At 47.0% G+C, this 19,914-nt stretch overlaps 2 protein-coding genes across 5 annotated transcripts in view; both read right to left on the bottom strand.

Moving 5' to 3' along the window:
* Nucleotides 1–13,976: 13,976 nt before the first annotated feature.
* On the bottom strand, nucleotides 13,977–17,755 carry ACKR1 (atypical chemokine receptor 1 (Duffy blood group)). Of its 2 annotated transcripts, none has more exons than XM_012517915.3 (2): nucleotides 17,673–17,755; nucleotides 13,977–15,019 (listed from the first exon to the last, which is right to left on the bottom strand). In XM_012517915.3, exons 1-2 carry the CDS (start codon nucleotides 17,748–17,750, stop codon nucleotides 14,027–14,029), a joined length of 1,071 nt encoding a protein of 356 aa, XP_012373369.1. In that variant the 5' UTR covers nucleotides 17,751–17,755; the 3' UTR covers nucleotides 13,977–14,026. The 2 variants fall into 2 exon arrangements, with proteins under 2 accessions (XP_012373369.1, XP_004474308.2); XM_004474251.4 differs by lacking the exon at nucleotides 17,673–17,755 and adding an exon at nucleotides 15,500–15,607.
* CADM3 (cell adhesion molecule 3) overlaps nucleotides 17,292–19,914 on the bottom strand; it is a 30,645-nt gene continuing 28,022 nt past the window's right edge. For all 3 annotated transcript variants that reach the window (XM_004474248.5, XM_004474247.5, XM_071207495.1), the window contains one exon: nucleotides 17,292–19,578. In XM_004474248.5, the coding sequence (XP_004474305.1) occupies nucleotides 19,460–19,578 (119 nt within the window). In that variant the 3' untranslated portion in view covers nucleotides 17,292–19,459. The remainder of the gene's footprint in view (nucleotides 19,579–19,914) is intronic.

Genomic DNA, 19,914 nt, shown 5'->3' with positions numbered 1-19,914 from the left:
ATTTACTGAGGATTTACTATGTGTCAGGTACTCTCCCAGCACTTTAATATACATTACTCACTGACTTCTCAGATTAATATTCTGAAGTAGGTGCAACATTTATCTTCTTTTTACAAATGAGGAATCTAAGAAACAAAGTGGTTAAGTTACTGGCCTAAAATCAAAATACCAGTAAGCAACAGAATTGGGATTTGAATCTAGGCAAGCTGACTCCAGAGTTGACACTCTTAACCTCTATTTTATACTTGAGTGTGCTTCTCTCTACTTCTCAAGGCATTGTGAGGCATATAAAGAGCAGAATGCATAGGTCTTTGGCAAGATAATAACTCCAAATGGCTTTTAAAGGGGATATTCCATGTAAGAGAAAGAAAAAGGAAATAATGGGCTTAATGGAGATGGCAAAATGGGAACTGATGTCAAAGAAAAGGCAGCCGTATTAAGCTCTTATTTTGTTGGTATTTTCTCCAAAGAGAAGGTTTTTTACATTTGAAAGGGCAGAGTAAACATTGCTGTAGTCTTGAAGCCAAAATAGATAAGGAGAAAGCTTGTAGGTGCTCCCAAATGTTAGCTGTCCTGAGATTCTTGGATGTTAGCTGGCCAAAAATGAAACAGGACCCATTTGTACTATGACTATAGCATAAAAGTAGAGTGCCCATGTCAAGAGGGATAATAGTCATGGAACTCAAAGCCCTAAAGACCATTCAGTCCAGCTCTCCGTCCCATTTTGCTCCACAGAATCAACTTGATCTAAAGATTGGGTTTCTTTCTGGGTATAATACTCCATGGGGAGCATTTGAGCTGATGGAAGAGTGGACTATGTGCTGCATGAAGGTCTCCTGATGAAAATAGGGCTGTCCTATAGCTATTAATATAATATTTGAATGGCACCTCACCATTTACAAAGTGATTTCACATATATTATCCTCCACGATCCCCACATTTTTCAATAGTAGATGCTCTTAGCCCATTTAACAGAAATTGAGAAGAGTAAACCAACAGGCTAGTAGAACTGGAATTGATTTTAAACTAAAGGCTCTGCCCACTACACTAGAATTACTCATGGTTGCTGCCTTCACCAATCTGAAGTACAGTCATGGAGAAGAGGGATTAGATTTGTTCTGTTAACTCTATTTGGGCTTTAAGGGTAAAGGAATCTCCCAGCAATGACAACACCCTAGCCTTGGAAGTATTCAAGTGGAGCCATGAAGATGATATATAAGGTTATTCTACTTATTGGAGGATCAGTCTGCTAGAGCTTTGGGTCTCAGATTTTTAGATTTCATGGACAAAACAACAGCAACAACAACAATAAATGGATGACTGATCTAGAATTAATAATTCTACCATATACCTTTTATCAGTACATTAGGAAAGGGAATGCAACACCAAAGATTAGATTACTGCTACATTGTCTTTTTGCTTTTTCATTTTACTGCAGACTGGTAAAAACCTTGTCACAAACTGGCACCAGTCCATAGACCATTGTTTGGGAAACATCGGATTTAAATGGTTTTTAAGGTTCTTTCTAATTTGAAAAATTGTACAACCCTAACTCACATATTTTGGTACTTAATTATGCCTTTCTTATATTTCAGCCAGTGTCTTGAAAGCGTATGCAGTGCCAAGCATTGTGCTGCATTCTTTACACATTAGCTAATTTAGTTCTCCAACTGACCCCATGTAAGAAGTACTGCTAGCCCCATTCATTTAATGTGAAAACTGAGACTCAGAGAAGGTCAGTTAATTGTCCCAGATCACATAGCTGGGAAATGAATATGGGTCCCTGACTTCAGTGCCTTTCTTCTCAATGACTATGTCACATGACCTCCCATTGACTTATTGAAAAATCAATAAAATTTTTCAAGTGTCTTCATGGACTCTGAGTTTCTAGGTAGCAAGACCTGTAGATTGTAAATTTCTGAATCCCACAATAACTAGCACAGTACACCTACTGTATTCAACAAAATGGGCAAGTATTTATTGAACACCTAATGTGTTTCAGGTAGTTAGTACACTTAGGACTTACTGAAATACATAGAAGATATTTGTTGATTAGTGGATAAGCAAATTCATATTGAAGAACTCTCTAACTTCTATGCTCTCCGAAATCATTGGCAAGGAGAGTCTTTTCTCTGACTGAGCAACCCAAAGAAGAAAAGCCCTGGAGTTCCATTGCTTTTATTTTTAATTAACACATTTTTTAAATTTAAAGTTAATAGATCCCATAGAACGTTATATTAAAAAACATGAGAGGTTCCCATATTACTCCCCACCTCCCCACCCCCATCATTTTTGTAAATTGTATTTTTTTGAAGATAAATACATCACAAAAAAGGTTACATTACAAAAAAACATAAGAGGTTCCTGTATACCACCCCCCTCCCCACCCCGCTCCTCCCACACCAACAACCTCCCTCATCATTGTGGCACACTCATCACACTCAGCAAACACATTTTGGAGCACTGCTGCACCACATGGATAATAGTTTAGCCTGTCGTTCACATTATCCCCCAGTATATTCAGTAGGTTATGGCAGGATATATAATGTCCAGCACCTGACCCTGCAATATCATTTAGGACAATTTCAAGTCCCAAAAGTGCCCCCTCATCCATTGCTTCTTAGATGCTCTTATCAATGCCAGGGAGGACAGCAAGGACCCTGTCTGTCCTTTACTTCCTGTGTTCTCTAAGCACCCAGCAATGCCTGCTGACTGTCTAACACTCTGAAAGACTAAACAGACTCCCCTCTGGGTCTTTCTGAGTCTCTGCACCACTAGAAGCCTGTTGGGAAGAACTCACTGTGAGCCAAATAGTGAAAAAGGCTAGTTTCATAGAAAAAGGTGAGAGGAGTTGGGGTAGTATTCATAAGGTAAAGACTCTAAAGGGAGTAAGAGCCTGGTGTATGACTTCACAGCAGCTCATGACCACATAATGCTTGGCATCTGCCCACTGCCCAGGGTGCCAAAAGGATTTTTGGTCTTGCACTGCACCTTACGTCACTGAGAACTTCTAATGAGCCTGGTTGTTATCTGAGCATGAACACAGCAGATGTGACTAACAGCCACCACTGGAGTGTTTTGCAGTTTAGGGTCTCAAGTGAGGCTGCTAGCGGTGCCCTTACTGCTCACTCTCCTTGCCACCTTGCTGACACTGGGGTTCCTGTGCCCTTCCCAAACTCTCAGGCACACAAGTTCGTCCAGTGACAGGGCTCAGGGACTAAAGGCAGGTGGTAAGGAAAGTGAGAAAAGCAAAATCTATCCATGACAACCTGAAGGTGTCAATAATCACATTTAACTAGAAAATTGCCTGAGAATGAACTAAGTATCTTTGTGTGGCTATGTAAAACATATGTAAATATATGTAAATGTGAGACTATCAGCTATTTTCTCCATCTGGAGTTGCCCCTTGGGGTGAGGATGGAGGAAGCTGGCTCTAAGCTGAAGGGGTGACTGGAGAATCATGGCTTTTGTTCTCACCATTTCTCTCCCATAGCTGGGGGTTTTGAAGGAGGTTAGGGAACCAGGGTATGTTCATTATCAATAAATACATATTGCTTTGATCCTGATTGATAGGATCTGAAGAAGGCAGGCAGAGGGTTTTCTGATCCCAGTCTGCTTCCTCTTCCTTAGCACCCCCCACCAACACCCACCCAATCCCATCCTGGCCCAGACCATGATGTGGTAACATGGCAACATTACCATGTTACTCTGGGAATCACAATAAAATGGGAAGCTTTCACACCTCGGAGGCTCACCTTTATCATCAATAAAATGAGAAGGAGGCTGAACTTGATTCTCTTTGGTACCCGTCCTAGAAGATCAGATTTGAATATCTCAAATCTATGATGATAAAAGATAGCAACAGACCTGTGCTTTATGACTCACCACCAGCTGGGCACAAGAGAAAAGAAGGAAAAAGGGCTTTGAAGTCATTGTGAAATACAGATCTGGGTTCAAGTCTTAGAGTTTCTGGTTCCTAACCGTTAATATGTAGAATTGCATAATTTCTCTGATCCCCATTTTCTGTTCTGTCAAAAGAGTACATTAAAGCCCCAAAGGTTTTTGTACTTAACATCTGATCTCAACCCCTGCATTGATATATACAACACACACTTAAAATGCATACTATGTTTGTCCAGTGCTGGCTAGATTCCAGAAATCAAAAGAAAAGAAAGTCATATACTCTGTCCTTAAGAAACCTGGACCAGTGGAAGACAACACTGGCACACAGAGGTTACGTAGTGCAGGGTGAGAAGTATTATTCCCAGGATACTTTGGGAGCACAGAACAGACACACCTAAATAACCAGTCCAGCCCACAGGAATGCAGAGAATGCCCACAGATCAGTCCTGAAAGACAAGGTGGTATTGGTCAGCCAGGGGGGAGCTATTGGGAGCTTTACAGGTCAAAGGGCAGCTGGTGCAAAGGCACAGAGGCCTGAGAACGTGGCTTTCTTTGGGGAGCTACTTGTCATTCAACGTGTCTGGAACTAAAGTGAGGGTGTGATTGGCCCAGGCAAGGCTGGGGGTGGGTGTGGGGTTGGGGTGCTTTACTAGGGTTTGGCCTTACCCTAGGGCAGTGGGAAGCCAGTGAAGCTCAGTCTCTCTAACTGCAGGTGGAGATATGTTGGGGTGGGCCAGGCTAAAGGCAGGGGTGTCCATCTGGAGACTGAAAATGCTAGTTGCCTTCTCCCACCTATTGGGGATAGCCGAATATATGTAATCCAGGCTGACGTCTCTTCTTACATCATTGCCCGAGCTGCCCCAGGGCATGACTGAGAGGCAGATAAAGCAGTTCTTTACTCTCCCCTCATTTCTGTTCCTTTTTCCATTTGGCTCCTAGTTCCTCTTCAGCTGCCTAATTTTCTCCTCTTTCCTTGACACTCCTTGTGGCAACATTTCTGAAAAATTATCTTGCATATAGTGTCTTATTTAATTCATTACCCCTCTTAGGGGAGCTTCTATGTTAAAAGAGGAACACAAGGTAAGGACAATGTTTACCAAAGAGAGCAAGTGAGATCTCTAAAAGTGTTTCAGGAATCCTTGGGAGTGTGAGCATGGACCCTGTGTGGATCTCTCTGCTCCCTGGAGAGGTGATAATTTTCCTTCCTCTGGGAAATGGACTTTGGCCCAGTGGTTAGGGCGTCCGTCTACCATATGGGAGGTCCGCGGTTCAAACCCCGGGCCTCCTTGACCCGTGTGGAACTGGCCATGCGCAGTGCTGATGCGCGCAAGGAGTGCCCTGCCACGCAAGGGTGTCCCCCGCGTGGGGGAGCCCCACGCGCAAGGAGTGCGCCCGTGAGGAAAAGCCGCCCAGCGCGAAAAGAAAGAGCAGCCTGCCGAGGAATGGCGCCGCCCACACTTCCCGTGCCGCTGACGACAACAGAAGCGGACAAAGAAACAAGATGCAGCAAATAGACACCAAGAACAGACAACCAGGGGAGGGGGGGGAGTTAAATAAATAAATAAATCTTTAAAAAAAAAAAAAATTTTCCTTCCTCTGCCTCATGGCCCCTCAACACTTAGTCACTTCTGATCCTGCCCTCACCTCACACCCAATTTATGACAATGTTTCCCGTAGCCTCCTTTTCAAGAGCTCTCTTTCACCCGGAACAGGAGAAAGAAGAGAGAACAGTTGTGTTCCCCATTGCTGCACAGCCCTCAGACCTCTGCCATTTTATGGAAGGATTGAAGAAGGTCCACACTTCTTCACAGAGGGAGCCTGCGAAGGAATGGGGATGCAGCTTTTCTCACTTTGTTTAAAACACTGGAACTAAGTGTTTGCGCAGGGCCTGTGGCCAATGTATGGTCATGCCTGAATTTTGAAGTGGAGTCTGGAAGGCAAGGGGACTGGAGAAGGGAAAAGTCTCAGGAGTTAGGGCCTTCCACTGCTAGGAATGCAGGTGTGGTACCCCTACAGAGGTCCTGGATAAAGACAGGGCCAAGGTTCGAATGTCCAACGAAGTATACCATGTGTCTCAAACTCCAGGATACATGCAAATCACCTGGGGATCTTGTGAAAGTGCAGATTTGAATTTAGCAGGTCTGGAGTGGGACCTAAAAATCTGCATTTCTAACAAGCACCCAACTGATGCCAATAGCCCACATGTTGAATAGCAAGTGTGCAGGGTATATGGCATTAATTTATTTTCCAAGAGTATTGGTTGCAGGGGTGGGGAGGGGGGTGAGCTAAGTGGCTGCCGAGAAGACAAGTTTTCCCCACTGCTTTACCCTCCCACAGCCATAAGGAGCCTCCAAAGGACTCCGTATTCCAATGAGCAGAAACTGCAGGAGAGAATGTGTGAGAAGAGCTGGAATATGGTCATTTTAGGGTCCCTGAAGGAAAGTTGGGTATGGTAAATGGCATTGTGGAGGCATCACTGCTTTTTGGCAATCCAAGAGCTTTTTATGCTCTGCTCTAAATAATACTGTAATGCAGCAAATGCCAGCCCAAATGCTAACAAAATGCCTCCCAACAGTCCCTTACCACCATCACCCTCACCCCCACCATATCGGCCTCTGTTCTAAAGGAATGCTTTATGAAAGTTTCCTATTAAACACTGTCTCAAGGCAGATTCTCTTAGCCAGGTTGTCACAGGGGCTAAATGAAGACACAAGAACAGAGGTGTTGGGGTGGCACCCACCAGTGAAACTCCCCATACTGCTACCTTTGTAAGAACTCGCATTAGGTGGAATGGTCCCAGAAGGCAAGGAACATTTTCCCGGTTGCCAGAGGGGCAAACTCTTCTTTAATACTAAATGCGATGTTTCCTCACAGCTGTAACTCATTTTAGAGCTTCCCCATCTGTCAGCTCGTTTAATACTTACATCAGATCTGTGAGCAGGCAGGGTAGGGATCCTTACCTGCCTTTTCTCAAGTGAGAACGAAAGCTCAGAAAGCTGGTGACACAGCTCAGAATGCCACATCTCCCAACTCAGCCCAATGCTCCCATCGAAGCACCCAACTCGGGCACGTCCAGGTAATGGCAATGACCCTTGGAGTCCCTAATCGATAACCCGGTATCTTGGGAAATGGCCTGCCCTGGTTTGTAAAGTTTGCCCCTCCCTCAACCCCCTTCCCCTAGATCATCCAAGCCGCAGCAACAAGGAGCAGGGGAGTTTGGTAAGCAGCTGCAGCCTCTATTTATTAATGTTCATCATAGAGAACTTTCCATATTGTGTATTTAGGCTTCTAAGCTTTCTTTTCGTAAGATCCTTTCATCCCCCTTACATCAGAGATTGCTTATAATTCTCTGGCCAAATCTGGACCTGGAAGAGAAGCAGGAAATGAAGTGACAACTTAGGACCACTAGAGGGACCCCTGGCACCAGGTACAATTTTTCTGCAGCAATTGGTGCCTGGAATGGTACCCATATGCTAAGACAAATTTTTTTTTTTTTATTTAACCCCCCCCCCCCCCCATGCTAAGACAAATTCACGTCAGGTGCATACCTGGCTAGGAACCTCTTCTACAAATCATGTTTTGAAGTGACTAGTGCATCCTAGCTATGAGCCACGGGAATCTAATTCCAGAATCCAAACAAAGAGAGAAAAATCATCACAAGTGAGACTCTGACACTAGAATCAAAGAACATGCATTTTCACCTACCTCTCTTATTTAGCATATTTTCCTAGGATTTCCATAGTCTTCTATTCCCAAATATTCTGATTCAGAATGTTTTGGTTTTGGGTCAAAAACTATTAAAACTCTCTCCAGGTAATTCTGATGTACTGACAATTTGGAGAAAGCCACTGAACTGATTCAGCTGTCTCCCAATTCAAGAATCCCACTACCACACTGCAATAATTTGTCACTTTTCAGCTTCAGCTTGAGCCCTTTCTGTAAGTATGAACTCATAACTAAATTAGTTCTCTCTTCTTATTCTCTTCCATGACACCAGTTCTTTTCTCTCATAACAGCATTTGTAATTACATTTTTATCTATGTGTTTATATGTCTAATCTCTGCCTTTCGCATTAGTCTCTAAGCTCCACCCAGGGAAGGCTTACATTCTATATGTTCACCAAACAGTATAAAGTACATAGTTAGTGGTAAATAAATATATATTATATTTTAAAAATTAACAAGAAAGCCACAGTCCATCTCTGTGGCACAGCTCCTGTTTTGAAAAGTTCTTAACATTCAGCCAGAATGCTATTTCTTCCCATCCAGAGTATTTAGCTCATAGCTACGCAAATGTCAGCTGCTTCTTTCATAGGATAGTTGTTCAGTTACTTCAAGACAGCTAGGTATTTTCTCCACTTTTCCAGTGCCCCCAGCTCCTTCAGTCCCTCCTTATAAAGGTAACATGATCTCTAGATTGTCATCCTTTTGGCTACCCCATCCCTCCTTGTTAAGAGCTCAAATTGGATAGTGACACTTTCAGTGCAAGGCCCCCAGAGCCGAGCCCTCTATTCTGAATGTGGTCTGACCAGGGCAGAGGAAAGTGGTGTGGTGCCCTCCTTTGTCCTGTACACTGCATCTTTTAATGCAGCTTGGCTCTGCATTAGCTTTTTGGCTGCCACACATACTACTGAATCATCTTTAGCCTGTGGCCAAGCAAAACCTCTAAGTGCTTTTTGGTTTGCTGGTTTTTTTAAAGAAGAATTTCTGTTGAGCCAGTTCTCTTCCATCCTGTTTCTGTGTGATTGATTTTTTAAATTCAGGTTTTGCATTAATCTCTATTAAATTTTATTTAATTTCTTCAATTTTTCTATCCCAATGACCTTCCTTTCCTATGTTCCTTTCACACTCTCCCAAGCTTTCCATGGATCTCCCTCTATCAATCAACCAAGAGAGTGAAATGGAAAGATTCGATGGGGAGGAGAAGCATGGTCATGTTTTTGGAAATGTCCAGGTTGTTAGAAGAAACAGTCTCACCTCTTTCTTAGGTTGAAAACAAAAAAATGGCCAACTAATCTGTGAAGAACTTTCTTCTCCAGTTCTCCACACCCATTCCCTCTCCTCTGGGTAAAACTGACTTTTAGCACCCTGGCTTCCAGAGTCCACCACACCTACCTTGGAAGAGAGTGTAAGGGCAAATGGTCTTCTCTCTTGTATCATCTGTGCATCTGCACAGAAAGATCATTCTGGACACAACAGTGGGGCAGGACCACCATTGATGAGGGGCTTTGTGATTTGCCAAGGGTCTTTGGCTGTGAAATAAAAACCTGGGTGACTGAGGGCATTGTGGATTTTCTGTGTGTCCTGGGATCGAAACATGTTCAGAGTTGTTGGGAGGAAGGCTGAGGAATCCTTAGAACCATGGAAAGGACAGGGTCAGAAAGAAACTAGGTAGATTCCAGGAGATACTGAACTCTAGTATTGTGTCTGCATCATTTCTGTCTCTTACAGTATTCCTATAAATCCTGCTAGAACTTAGTAGGTGCACAATAAATTCTTTAAATGAAAAAAATTCTATACACCTAAGTGCCTTAAGGGTAAACTTACTCTAAGCACCCAGAAGAGCAAAGAGATAGATTTCCACAAGGGGGCGGCAGAGGCCATAAGGTGAAAGAAAATGGGCCCAAGCTCAGAAGTGGGGAAGGGGTTAAGAAGACAGGGTGGCCAAACAACCTAAAGAGGAGGAGGGAAAGCTGAAAGAAGAAAAGATCAACAGGGAGGCTGAAATGACTTAGGTCTTAGAAGAGTGTGGGCTTTCTCCCTGAGTGTGATGAAATCTGAATTTGATTCTGAGCTAATGGAAGACTTTCTCTCCTGGAACTCTGGGGGAGTCTCCTGTGACTCACTCTTCCTCAAGTAAAGATGAAACATGACAGCCCTCCCCAGCTTTCCCCTGTTGTCCAAAGCCCAGCAGTGTCCCAAAGGAAAGAAAGCATTGTTCCTCCAACATGTGGCCCAGAACCTGTGGCAAAGTGCCCCAACTCCAGTCAGCCATAAGTTGTCATAGAAATCAGGTTCATAGGCCAGAAATCTTGTACTAACAGTCCTCCAAGTCTCTTCCCAACCAGTGATAGAAGAAGGGAGTGAACAAGCAGTAAACTGGTAATCAAATCAATTAAAACAAGGTTATTTTACTGTGTGTGATAAATGCTACAATGGAAACATCCCAGGTAAAGTGGCAGAGAATGAATGAGTGCATGGGATGGCCTGGGGGCTGCACCACATTAGATGGTCCATCTTTGAGGAGGCAGCATTTGCACTGAGCTCCAAAATGTGAAACAGGTTAGGCATGGAAGGAGCACAGAAAAGCGCCTTCCAGGCCGAGGAGATGACAAGTGCAAAGACTGTGGAGTGGGAAAAGATGTGCCCATTCAAAAGGCAGAAAAGTTGCCACTGAGGCTAAAGCTTAGGAAGAGGGAGACTAAGTCACAGTTTGGCCAGGCAAGTTCTTTTATTTCAGGCAAAAGCATTTGGACTGAACTGCAGGTACAATGGAGAGGAACTAAATGCCAGATTGTGGGTACAATATTATATGATCCTAAAGAGATATTCTACAACTTTCACCATATTTTCCAAGAGTTCTGCCACCACCCCCCCAAAAGTTAATAATATCTGAACTAGATGAAGAAAACAACCAAGTCCATGCCGTGAAGAAAGACACCGTTTGGAGTTACATACAATGTGTTCTTCTAAGACATGAAGAACTACCCAGGAAAAAAGTATAGGCAATTATCCCTGAAGGGGTTGAGGGAGAGGAGGGCAATGAGGGAACTGGAACTTTATCTGGGAAATTGTAGGGAGAAGGCAAGTTTAAAGAGACTTGTATGTCCCAAAATGTATTAGGAACATTATAGGGGATGGTTGGTGGAGAGAAAAGACAGTGATGACAAAGTTCAGGCCCTCATGCTTGTATCCACGGTTGCAAACAACTGAACAATAGAGATATTTGAGAATTACATTCTCTCATTTGTAAAACTTTGCCTAAAAGTTTCCTAAATCTAATTGTGAATAAAGATATCTGCTGTATGCTCATGGAGCAAGGATCCCACGTTCCCCTTAACCAATTTTCCAGAAACCTGGCTCCTGGAGTTTCCCTCTTTCCTTTGCTGAATGATTAAAGAAAAGATGAACACTAACACGCAGTTTTGCTGAACTGATTTCTCAACCCCCACCCCCTCTCTACCTGCTCAAATCATCTAGATGTCTAGAGATGGTTTGGAAGGACATGGACTTGTTAATTAACCTAAACAGTCACATTTGTCTGCAAGGTACATTATTGTTAATTAAAACCACGATTCTCCTTGTGCCCAGACTGCGGGCTGCGGTTGTCAGAATAATTAGATAGCATACGATGGTTTTCATGCAAATCCCTGGCAATTAGAGTTGGCAATGAATTGGATTTGAAATCCCAGGGAAGTTCTCAATCAGAATTCCTCTGAGGGTGGCTGCAGGAATAAGGGATGATGGGGTTGAGGATAGAGGATAGAGAGACAGATGAGGGGTGGAGAAAAGAGTACGACAACCAGGTATTTGTTTCCTAAACCCTCCAGGAGGGATACCAGCCTGAAATAAATGGAATATGAGCATCAATCTTATAGTCAGGGACCTCAAGAAATAAGTTTCTTTCCTTAAAGAGGCAATGCAAATTGACCCTCCCCCGGGCTTCTTGTACTCCCAAGAGCTTGCCTTCCTGGTTCACATCTTTCGGAGAGGATTTTTCCTTAGCCAAAAGGCCCAATAACTCATACATGACTAAAGTCCCTGCCAACCCTATGATTAAATTCTTAAGGGTTCTAAGGAAACAGGATTTGAATTCCCTAGGAGTTGCAGAATAGTTGTCAGATTCAGAACAATTTTGGAGTGGTTAGTGGCATGCAGCTGGTTAAGTAGACAGGGTTAACAGTACCAAGAAGAAAGCCTTAAAGAAATGACTGAGGTCAGGGTTTAGATGAAAGAAGGCTGTGTAGATAATGAAAGGAGTGGGGCAAAGCTGGCAGTCATGGGAATAAGGAGGAGATAACTGGGAGGCCATATCCCATGCACCCCTGACCTCTTATCAGCTGCCGGTTTCTGCTCCTTATTTTATTTATTTATTTTTTGTGTGAGGGCTGCTCTAGCTCTGAGCTATTACCCAAGACTATGGGGTTTTCTCAAACAGGACAAAGTGAGGAGGGATTTCTATCCGCAGGCAAGGAGTGGGTGGTAGATAAGATGACCCTAGTGGCCATAAATTAAGGACCAGGTTGACACTGCAAGATTCAGGAAGAAAAAACATAAACACATCCTCTCATATCTGACAACTAGGTCAGCCTATGAGTCCAGTATGTCATAAGGGAGGATCACAACAGCTGCTAAGACTGAGAGAGTGCTCAGGTGCTGGAGAGGGAATACTGAGAAGAGGCTGGAGAGGCAAGAGAAGAAAAAGAAAACACTGGGACACATTCATGAACTGTGGTCAGACTTCAGTATAATTTAGGATCTGAAATTATTATTTTTTCTTCATTTTGTCTTCCTTTCTTTCTGCTTCAGAATGTCTTCTGCATCTCAATCAGTCTCTAAATCCTGCCTTTCAATTTATGACGGGCCAATCAGGTGCTAACCTGGTTGTTGCTATGAGACAGGAGGTGGGAGATGTAGAGGTGTTGTCACTGTACCCAGCCAGGAAAATTCTGGACCCTTTGTACCCTCCTGCCTAGGATGCTCTAAATCATCTCTGCTTCTCTCTTGGACTCTCCAATTTATTCCCAAGTCCGAAGGGTAGAGTAGATCATCTCACAGAAGAAGCCAGGTATAGCACGTCTTTGAAAAACGAAAAAACCACATCTGTATTCAGATACATATGTATTCAGATACATCCTCTCAAGTTTACCGTGCCCCTTTAACGGGACTTGAGGAAGAAACATATATAACTTTGTGTGTGTGATTTGTGCAGTGTTTGTTGGTAACAGTGGAAGTTGTTCCCTTCGTGACAGGGGCTTCCAGTCACCACCTAAACTTAGCTGTGTAAGGCCCGAGGGAAAGCCTGCAGGGTCAGGATTAAGTAGCCAGAAGTTCAGAGGATTTTCAGGGAAGAGGTGGCAGAGTATAGGAGTATCCTGTGGAAGGTGAAGGAAATATTTGTGCAGGAAAGGAAAGTTTGTTTCAAGAGTTGGTATTTCCCAACGGAAGACGGATCACATCAGGCACACCCTTACGTTCCTCCACCTTTCACAACTTCTTGACCTTTTTTCCCTCTACACATCCTATCCAGAAGTGTCTAGGCAAAGAAACCAGGGTAAAGAAAACTCACATGGGTAAGACATGAGTCATAAGTCCTGATTCCATATCCTGAGAACAAGGATGGGGAGCAAAATTAAGTGTGTGGGGGGTGGCGGGGTGAGAGAGCTCAGTGCCCAGGCATAAGTAGGTGCAGTTCAGACTCTGGCAGAGATGCAATCATACGTGTAGACATACGTTGTTCCATGCACACATATAACACGATCGAGACAAACTGATGCCCACACCTCTATTGACACATGGGGTTAGGGTAATACTGAGGAAAGACGACTAAGCCTTGGCGAGATGAATCCTAGGAAGTGTCTTTTAGAATGAACTTGGCATGTTCCTTCAACTAGGTATGGTCCCCAGGATGCTTCCCTACCCTCCCCCACCACCCTATAACCTTTAGACAAAGCCAGCAGATGTCCAGGAGCAAGAAGGCTAGACAGGCCAGAAAAGGGAACGGCAAGAGTGCTTTGGGCTTGATCTTCACTCTTGTGCTCTTGCTCTAGTTTCTGTTCCTATACCACCTGCTCTCTGTTGCCCCTCTGCTTCCTTTACCTGCTAAGCCTTTTCTTCTAGTTTTCCAGGCTTCGCAGTTACCCTGATGCTCTGGTCCCTCTTTTCCTCCCTGTGAGATGGCTGCAACCCCACACCTCAAGGGAACATCTGTGAGTCCTGAGGGTATTTGTACATCACTTACTTTCTTCCCAGGCCTAAAAGAACAGATGCTGGCAGGAAAAGCTGGTGTGAAATCTCTCCCTGCTCCCATTTTCCTTCCTCTCCTCTTCATCCCCCAAATAAGAAGTCATTCACTTCATAAAAGCAGTGTAGACTTTAATTCATGTTGACAGGTGGGAAGAGAGCTAGGATTTGCCTCCAAGGGACTCCTGATGAGATGACCATCTTGCAGGGAAGGGTTGGGAGGGCAAGGAGGCACGGGTGGCCTGGTGGCAGAACAGGGCCAGGAACAGGGGTGTAGCCACACAGTGTGATACTGCCAGGGCTTCTGCCAATTGCAGCACAAAGTCAAAGGCCTTTTGGGCCAGGCATGATGGCAATAGTATGATCCTAGACCTCACCAGGGAGTCTAATCCCAGAACCACCCCATGAAGCCACCAGAAAATGAACCACAAACACAGGATATCAATCCAGGGTGCTGGCCCCTTCCCCAGCACCTTCCTCAGTCCCTTGGCTCCTACCAAACCCAGTGGCATCAAGAAGAAGATGGCAAAACAGACTGCAGCGTGCACAGACTGCAAGGCTCCCAGGCTCCTGCTGGACATCAGGGTGCAGAACCCATTGTTAGTGTCGCTGGCCAGGGTGATTGGCAGTCCCAACAGAATAGCTGCTCCCCAGAGTCCCACAGTGAGCCCCAAGATGAGGCCTGGAACCTGGTCTTCAGCCAGCTTAGGGCCCAGGCAGGCCCGGCACCCTAACAGCAGGGCCTGGGCAAAGGCTGAGCTATACCAGACACAGTGGGCCAGACGGCACAGGACGGTGCTGTGGGTGATACTGATTCCCGGGGCCAGGAGGGGCACCACGATGCTGAAGAGGACACAGCCCACTGCCAACTGTGCCAGGACGAGCCGGCCCGGGCAGAGGTTCCAGTGGAAGAGAGGTCTGAAGAGGGCGAAGAGGACAGCCCCACTTGCTAGGATGCCCAGGACACTGGCAAGGATGAAGAAGGGCAGCGAGGAGTTGTCAAGCAGGTTACAGGAGTGGCAGGGGGCAGCTGCTTCCAGGCTGGAATCATTGTAGTCAAGCGATTCGTAAGGGTAACTCCACTCAGACTCATTCCAAAATTCTTCTAAGGTCAACTTACTCGAGATGTCATTTATGGACGTGGAGGGCGCCACCTGGAGAACACACCCAGAGGGGCAATCAGAACATCTAATTACTCCCACTCTCCCCACTGAAGGGTCTCCTGGGAACTATTGGGAAGGTAGGAAGAGAGAAAGGGAAAACTGGTCTTGGGAGGACAAAGGAGCTGGGAGAGCTTCACGCAGTAGAGATGGTGAAAAGGAAGCAAGACTCAGGAGACTGTGGAGGAAGACAGTCAAGGAGAAACTGGGAAGGGGTGGTGGATAGGACGGGAAGAGCAGAGGAAGTTCACAGAGGGATGATAATGAGGGTAATGGGTGGGCATGAATGCAAAGGGAAATGAGAAAGAAAATGACGAGGGGGACCCAGGCAACTGGAGTAAGAAGGAAAGAAAGTTAAAAAAATTTTTAATGAGAAAAAAGGGGAACAGGATAAGATGAGGGAAGAAGAGAAGTAAGCAGAAGGGGAAGTGGGGGCAATGAGAGAAAGGGTTGTGGGCTTGGCCCCACACTCACCGGGTGCAGACAGTTCCCCATGGCACTGGCTGGGCTCAAGCAGGCAGAGAGAGGGCTGGGGCTGCTCTGCTCTGCTGGTGGTTCTGAGATAAGTGGCAAGGACTAATGAGGGCCATCAATTACTGGGCAGGATCATGGGGTGGGTGGGGGGCATTCCGGAAGCCCTTACCCCACGCCCACTGCCTTCCTAAGCCTCAGTTCTACATGGGCACTGGCCCTGGGGGCTTCCTGTTTTGAGGTTGGATTATTCTACTGGTCAGGACCTGTACTCAGGAAAGGAAAGAGGTGGGGACTAGAAAAAGGGTATTTTCCCGAAGGTGGAGAGAGGTGAGCTGGAAAGGGAGGCTGAAATGCCTGTGGGACTTTCCAGCAAGAAGAAAGTCTTCAAAAATACGGAAGGAAGAGGGGGTCAGGGGCAAAGTGTGAGAAAGAGATAAGAGAGATGCTAGAGTGAAAGGGCAGCTGGTGACTCTCACCGTTCCTCCACTCCCTTGAACTTGGTCCAAGGAATGCAGGCCAAAAGCTACGTGTTTGTGGGAGGGAGTGTTGGTGGGTATGTGTGATTGGAGCCATATAATGCTGACAACCTGAGGGGTATATGTGTGGATCTGGGGTCTTTGCGGGTGTCAGTCTGGGTATAAGAATGTACTTAGTTATCTGTGTCCTTGCGTATCAGCCTGCATATATATCTGTCAGTTGGGGGGGTGCCTGGGTGTGTGTATGGTTATCTCTATGCCTGGGTGTTTTCCAGTGTGAGGAGGAAAGGCTTGGGAGTGGCTGTGAAGGCTGCATGATGAAGCTACTTTGGAGAGCAGTTGGGCTTTTGCTTAGTCACCTATGGGCACAGTGAATGCATCTTCCATACCAAAGAGAACACATGGTCTGACAAGTTAAAGTAGACTCAGGGGGACAATGGGGCAGCATACTTTAAAATGGGACTGTTGCCCATGGGGTAATCTCTATTCATATTTCTGCTGGGAGACATAAAGTCTCTGGAAACTGTTTCACTGGCCCGGCATCTTAGCAATGACAGCGAAGAGCTATTTCTCTCTGGCCAACAGAGAGAACAGGCATCTACCCTGTAGGCAAATTCTTAGGCAGCCCCTTTGCCTTGGCTGCTTTCCCATGATCTCTGCAGTTTCATACCTGTGCTTTGCATCTTATTACCTCTGCTGGGGAGGCAACTGGGAGGGGTGGACAATGGAGCATCCAAGCCAGAACAGTGAGGTAGATAGAGAGGGATTGGTTAGGGGACACTGTTTCATTTGCCCAAGAAAGCTCAAGATATTTTAACCTAGATTCCACCAAGGAGTTTCTGTCCCATGTACAGAGAAGTGGGGAAGGGAAGTGCCACATCTCAGACCAGGTACCTTAGAGACATTTCCCCCTTTTCTTCCAGGACAATAGCTCCAGTTCCAGGTTCTACGTGAGGGGGGTTAAAAAGTGAGATTTGGGAGAGTCTGGTGAAGTTCTCCAGGTGTCCCACCTTCATGTCACCATTCTCCAGCACTACCTAGCAAAGGACAGCAGGGAGCAGCCAGATGCCCCAACCCCCAAACACTATCTGGGAAACAAGAACTCAGCAACAGAGGGTGCAGGGAGAGGAGACTGACTAAAGTTTTCTTCCTCAAAAAGGAATATTGTTTGCAATCCAAAGATACCGTTGGAAGGTGGCATGGCCAGGGACACACCACCTTTTGAGGTACCAGGTGCAGGGGAGACTAGAAGAACAGCCTTTCTTTATACAGAAATCTGAGCAGCAGCGAGAGCAGCAAAAAGGAGGCAGCCGAACGACACGGATAATCCAGATATATTGAGGGTGGTCCCTCTGAGATTAGCACAGGAGAGTTAGAAAGATTATAAAGATACACGATCCCCTCCCTGCTTCCTCCCCCCGCCCACCTACAGACAGACAGACACACACGGCACAACAGCCCCTCTCCCCCCGCCCCCCGTACAAATATGGCTTCTGTGTAATATGGACAGAGTGGTTCAGCTCAAAGAGGAAAAGTCATTTTCCCAAAAGCAGGTGTTTGGAGACAAGGGAACCTGACAGCCCTGGGACCCCAGGCTCCTTTGCTGCTGTAAGGGGAGGGGGTCCTGGCTTAGGCGAGGGGCTGCCTGCGCTGCCCAGGATCCTACCCAGTGACTGGAAGATTCACAGCAGTATTACCTGAACTGAGGGGTGGGCAGACCTGCTGGCTTGCAGCTGCCCCCATTTTGCATGCTCCTTGTCAGAGCAGGAGGACATGCTGGAGGAGGGTGAGAGCAGTGCCAAGGGGCATCCTGGTTCTGAGGCGGGGCGGGCCGGCTGGGACAAAGAGGGTGAGCAACATCATCTCCACGGCAACCAGTTCCGGGCCACAGAAGGAAGACAGAAAATAAAAAGCAGGGGTGGAGATGGGAAGGAGGCAGGGGCTTTCACTCCCAGTCCTCAACTTACTGACTACAGACTATGGGAAAAGTAGATCATTCCAGGGTCAGTGCCAGGGAGAGGCCTGGGGGATGCATAGCAAAGGCTGTGGCACTGACTCCATGGCTTGGGGAAGGGAGAACCAGGGAGGGGTGGGATGCTCTGTGTTTTAGGAAGACGGGACAACCTGGGAGAAACAAGCTCTGGGACTCCTTTTTCTCCAAGACAGATGGGCACTGGGCGTGGCTTAGGAAATACCAGGATGGCGCGACATCCCAGGTGAGGTACAAACCCTGACTAGGGATCCTCCCCTCCCCAAGCCCTCCTTTCCCTGTCCCCACAGCCCCGCCCACCTGCCCAGGACCCCTGGCCTTGCCCCTCCTCCTCCACCTCTCTCTGTCGCTCAAACACACACACTTACGCACCACGCACGCACGCACGCACTCACATACTCAGAGTTCACATTATTCCCTTAGTTTGGGCAGGAAACAGCTCAGTGCACTGAAGCTCCTTTTAGTATTTTTGTTGTTATATCTGCCTGGCCGGTCAGGGAGGAAGAGCTCAGGCTGGTTTAGGAAACGGGAAGGAGGCACAGGGGGCACAAAGGGTCGGGGGAGTTGCTGAGCAATGCCTTGAGAGGCGCGGTTGCCGTGCAACAGTCCAGGGCCTCGGTTAAGAGCAAGGGGGCCCCTTGGCGGGGGAAGCAGATGCAGTTCAGGCCCCAGAGCAGCGCCTCTCCCACAGCCGCTGTAGCAAGGAGCCCGCAGCCAGCTCTGCTACCCCCCAAGGGCAGTTCCTGTGAAAAGGGCCTGGTTTCATTCATTGCAGGGGAGGTGGGGAGAGGATGGGTCAGCCTCTGCCATCCCTCCCCTCGTCCCATGGTGCAGCTCTGGATCCCTGCGTGGCTGCGGGTCACATCTCCTGGGGATCTCCTCCATCTACCCCTTTCCCATTGTGGTGGAAAGGGCGTGGGGGTGGCCCTTCCTCCCCGTCGTCCTAGCTCTCCGCTTGTGGCTGGCAGAGGAACAGCCAATTCCAGCTTCTGCTCACAACCCTCCTGTCCCTGGAGAAGTCTGGGGAAGCTGCTCTGTTTTATAGGATGGGTTGCGGTGAGGGTGGGCTGCCGAAAGACCCCGCCCCCTCCTCCCATGACCAAATCGGCCCTGCTCCTTCCCCTTTCCTTACCCCTCCACCTTCATTCTCCTCCTAACCCTCCAGTTTTTGCTTACCTCACCCCAGGGCCCCTGCTCCTCCAGCCTGGAGACGGATTTGATTTGGGATTGTTACAAAAATAATAATAACCCAAACGCAGAGAAGCCACGGAAAGGGCCGAGGGCAACCCTCCCCTCCCCCCCGCCCTCCTCCCTCCCCATTCCAAACCGAGTACAAAACCGCACCCAAAGCAGACATTCTGTACAGGGGGGTGGGTGGGCTGGGGAGCAAGCGGGAGGGGCGGCCCTGGGGTTGCTCTGTACAAGTCCGGGTTGGTGACAGCCCCAGCAGTCTCCACGGGGCCCCTGGGGAGCGCAGGAGGTGGGTGGGTGCCCCTAGATGAAATATTCCTTCTTGTCATCCCCGCCCGACTGCCCGCCTTCTGCGTTGATGATGGCTGTGTCCGCATCTGGGGCGTCGTCAGAGCCTTTTGCCTCATGGGTCAGGTAGGTTCCTGGGTAGAGACAGAGGCTCCTGCTCTCAGAAGCAGCCTCCGAAGCTGGGAAGCCCACCCTGCCCACCTTCCCTTCCACCGTCCACACAATGCTCAGGTATTTTTCCTCTGTCTAGAGCTTTCTTCCTCCCCTCCTTCCCCACTTTGCATTTGGCTTCCAGCATCCCTCCTTGACCACACCCCCCAAGAATTAATGAATCCTGCCCTTAATTAAAATCCCATCTGTAATAATAGGCAAAAACAAAAGTGTGTGTCTGTGTGCACGAGTGTGTGTGAAAAAGAGACGGAGGGCGTGCGTAAGAAAGGTGGAGATGGAGAAACTGCTATGCAAGCTTT

Source organism: Dasypus novemcinctus, chromosome 13, assembly GCF_030445035.2.
Source record: "Dasypus novemcinctus isolate mDasNov1 chromosome 13, mDasNov1.1.hap2, whole genome shotgun sequence".
Lineage (NCBI taxonomy): Eukaryota > Metazoa > Chordata > Mammalia > Cingulata > Dasypodidae > Dasypus > Dasypus novemcinctus.
Note: the sequence above shows the minus strand (reverse complement) of the source record. Positions and strands in the feature narration are given on the sequence as shown.